General features: G+C 31.1%; 1 protein-coding gene across 1 annotated transcript; it reads right to left on the minus strand.

Annotated features, from left to right (window-relative positions):
* Window positions 1-26: 26 nt before the first annotated feature.
* LOC109588751 (uncharacterized) lies at window positions 27-3,823 on the minus strand. The gene is made up of 12 exons (XM_020004869.1): window positions 2,700-3,823; window positions 2,164-2,646; window positions 1,943-2,113; window positions 1,589-1,897; window positions 1,451-1,540; window positions 1,296-1,406; window positions 1,121-1,240; window positions 903-1,079; window positions 706-860; window positions 534-660; window positions 235-478; window positions 27-190 (listed from the first exon to the last, which is right to left on the minus strand). The coding sequence occupies exons 1-12, from the start codon at window positions 3,795-3,797 to the stop codon at window positions 27-29; spliced, it is 3,249 nt and encodes a 1,082-aa protein (XP_019860428.1). The 5' UTR covers window positions 3,798-3,823.
* Between the last annotated feature and the right edge of the window lie 6 nt (window positions 3,824-3,829).

Genomic DNA, 3,829 nt, shown 5'->3' on the forward strand with positions numbered 1-3,829 from the left:
ATATCATTTAATCAATATTAATTAAATCATATGGATGCATAGAGCCTTACTAGGAATCCAGTGACTTGAGTGCCTGATAATTTATGGGCAGAGAATAAATGATACCAAAGATGATTTGATCGATCAGGACAAGCTAGAATGGCAGCTGTTACAGTTGCTAATGCATTACATATTTGTCTTGATTGATTATCTAAAAATTGCTTTAATCAATTATAATTAGGTTTCTACTCTAACCTTGTTTATCAGGGAAAAATAACTTGTATATTGGATCACTTCTACGTCCTTGGCGCTGTATTGGTGCTATCCTATGTCCTTGAACTTCATACAATGGAGTGTTGAGATCTGATGGTAAATCCTGTTCATTTTGTGGTGTGATAAGTTGGCTATTTATAAAACATATAATTAGCCTAATACAATCTTCTGAAAAATAGTCTTCCATTTCAGTATGTATAGCACTTGCAAGATGTCCTGATTGAACCTGCAAAAAAATTAAATAAATTATTTTTATTGAGAACAATATATTGTATATATACCTTCTTAAGATAAAATTCATAGAATGAACAAAGCCAAATGCACATAGAAAGTGCATTTCTTTTTTTAATTGTAAATGATTCACCCTGACTAACTGAGATTTCTACTTGCACTTCTAGATCTACACCACTTTAATGTACTCATGAAAAATTAAAAGTGCAATATTAAACTAACCACTCTTCTTTTAATTCTTTCAACGCATCATTTGTCTGTTTCCTTTGATGAATATCCAGTAATACTTTACATGTCTTTCTGTACAACTCTCCAACTTCAGTCTCCTCTTGAATTAATGCAGGTAAAGAAAATTCTACACTTTCTTGCATCTCATCCTATCAAGGACTAGTATAAAATTTTAATAAAAATAATCATACTTTAGCCATTCTTTTGCATTTGTTTAAACAAGTAAATTTATCATCAGGATAAGCAATCAAATTTCGTCTTAACTTCTCAGTACTTTTTAGTCTGTTCCACAAAAGCAAACAAAATATTGAGCCATTTGTTTCATTGCTTTCTAAATACATTTCAACTTGAGGTGGAAGACGAGGCACCTAAATAAGCCATAAAAATGTATTTATGGAAAATTTTAAACCATTTGAGAGCCTTCTACATCAGCCAAATTGTAAGCCATCACTTGCAGAAATACTTGTGCAAAAGCTTCAGTTTCTAACTGTAGCAAACACTTCTCTGATTGATCTTTACAACTTTGAGTCTAGAAATAGTTTGAATCATAAATTTATAGGTATCAAGATTTAAAGCTCTATTACTTCATCTATCAACAATTTCAGTTTTGTAATAGCAACTTTAAGTTTACTCTTTGTAAAATTTATTGCTTGATGAAGATACACAATTTGCATATATGCATTGGCCAGTGTCATCTAAAACAAAAAAGAGTTAACACAAGTGTATGCTGTAAATGTACCTTTTTTGAATCAACAGCATGACTAAAAATAAACGATTCTCTTAAATTCAATTTTGAACTTCTAATTAAAAAAATGATCTTTCTACGTAACTAGATATAAAGCAAAAATTAAAAAATATAATTATTATAATATTTTACATCTGATTGGAATATTTTGAGCACATCATTTTCATCTTCATCAAGTTGGTTTTTTTGTTTAAGGATCAAAAGAAGATAAAATTTGTATTGAGCAGGAGTGATGTACTGCAACAATTGGTCTGTACTTTCTGGTAATGCTGTGCTAAAAAACCAGCAATAACAGGACAGACCATCTGGTAATGTAATAGTATGAAACATAAAACTGAGTAACATGTTAACGACTGAGCTTATGAATGATTCGCTACAGTTCAAAGCTTTCATAGATGATAGACATTCTGAGAAAGCTTGCTCCACATTAATATTTGATATCTAAATTAAAAATAATTATAAGTACTACTTTATAGTAAAATATACTGGATTAATTTTTCCACTGTAAAGAGAGACACAAAATTTAAGACATTCAGCTGATGCAGGGTCTTTGTGACTATGAATGAGACTGTACATAATGTGAACCTTAAAAAAGTCAAATCTGAGTTGTGGATCCTCTAAGTCATGAAGAGAATTGTAAAGACTCTCCATTTGAATCTACACAATAAAAATACAAAAGATCATAAATTAAATATTTACATCCTTACAATATCTTTGTATAACTTGTACCACTGTATCAGAGCAACTTGATCATTAACACTATCATGCAAGGATTCATAACTTCTCTTGATAATAAGGGTCTCTAAATTTTTGCAACCAGTGACCATAGTTTGTGTAACAGTTGCCAGTGTCTCCTGGGGCTGATGTGCTATAAAAGTTTTTAACCTTTTTAGTTTATCAATTGTTTGGTTTAAGTCTGTTTTACGAATTTCTGAACGAACATGAAGCCAGGCTAAGCGAGAAATATAGTCATCTTTTTGTTGCTCAAAATTGAAATAAATGGACAAAACCTGTGCAAAAACTTTTTCCTCTGGAAGTGTTGTCAGTATGTCATCAGACTGTGCACACTTGAGCTTTATGAAGTCATGAAAATAGCACTGCCAAAGATCTACATTTTGTAATGATGAAATAACTGAAGCCATTGCTTGATCTCGTCCAGACAAATTGTTTGCATTAGTTGAGGCAAAATTCTATAAAAAATAAATGTAATTATGTGTCATGTCTGTAGCTCACATTCCATTACCTCCATCAGTTGATTTAGTTTGCTCTTCATTTCATCTAACATTTGCTTTTCTAAAAACTTTTTGGTCTTTTTTGGACTAATGCTTGTTTTTGGATCAATTTTCTTTTTATTTATTATTCCATAGCAAACATCAATTAACTCTTCCATAAAATGATAAGTCAAATTAAAGAAAGGAAATCGAAATTTTTTATCTTTTGGTGGATGTAGATTCCGACAAACGTATGATAATGTTTGTAAATTGTGCAGCCTTTTAAACATTGTCTGCATGACACTGGAAAAAACTTTTTGGACTACCTCATATGAATCAGTATCTATTCGTGACACTAAAGTGTCTAAGTTGCAATCTTGATTAATCAACCATAACACATAAACTAAAAATTCAAAAAATAGAGCTTTTATTCTTGTTTGCACGTAACTGGTAATACTGAGAGTTGATTGATGTTGAAATGTAAAATTAGCAGCATCTTGCAAAAATCTAATAACAGTTTTATTATCCCAATACTCACGAAACAAGGTACAAAATGCCTTTCCAATTGGAGTACAAGCATGTTTTTCTTGTGCATTGAAAAATATTTTTCTAATCTGTACTTGTCTTGCACTGACTGATATGGCCCTATTATACTCTCCCTCACTAGAACCAACAATGACCCTTGCAGAAACAACAGGTATAGCAACTTCTAATAGTGGCTCTAAATCAAGACTTAGCACATCATTACTCTCTTGAATTCCTAAAGCAATACGAAAGCATTGTTTAATATTGACTACATTTCGTAGTGATTCAGAAATTCCTTCCACTCTCATATCAGCAGTTAGTGAATCCAAATAGAAATGATCCCATCCATGAAGAAAAAGAGCTGGGTAACAACGATTGAAAAATTGAACTTGAGGAAAACTAAGTAGAAGGGCAAATACTTTGTCACTATAAATTGATTTGCTTTCTTTCTGTTCAATCACTAAACGCAAGTAGTTAACCATTTCTACTGTTAAATCTTGCATATTGGCTATGAGGACAAAAACTCTTTGTTGTCTATTATCAATAAAATCAACTATTTCTTTGCATATTTCCCCTTCAGAAGTATCTATTGATACTTTCAGCATTTTCAGAGATTTCAAATCATCATAAATAATAT

Source organism: Amphimedon queenslandica, unplaced genomic scaffold, assembly GCF_000090795.2.
Source record: "Amphimedon queenslandica unplaced genomic scaffold, v1.1 AMPQUscaffold_11890, whole genome shotgun sequence".
Classification (NCBI taxonomy): domain Eukaryota; kingdom Metazoa; phylum Porifera; class Demospongiae; order Haplosclerida; family Niphatidae; genus Amphimedon; species Amphimedon queenslandica.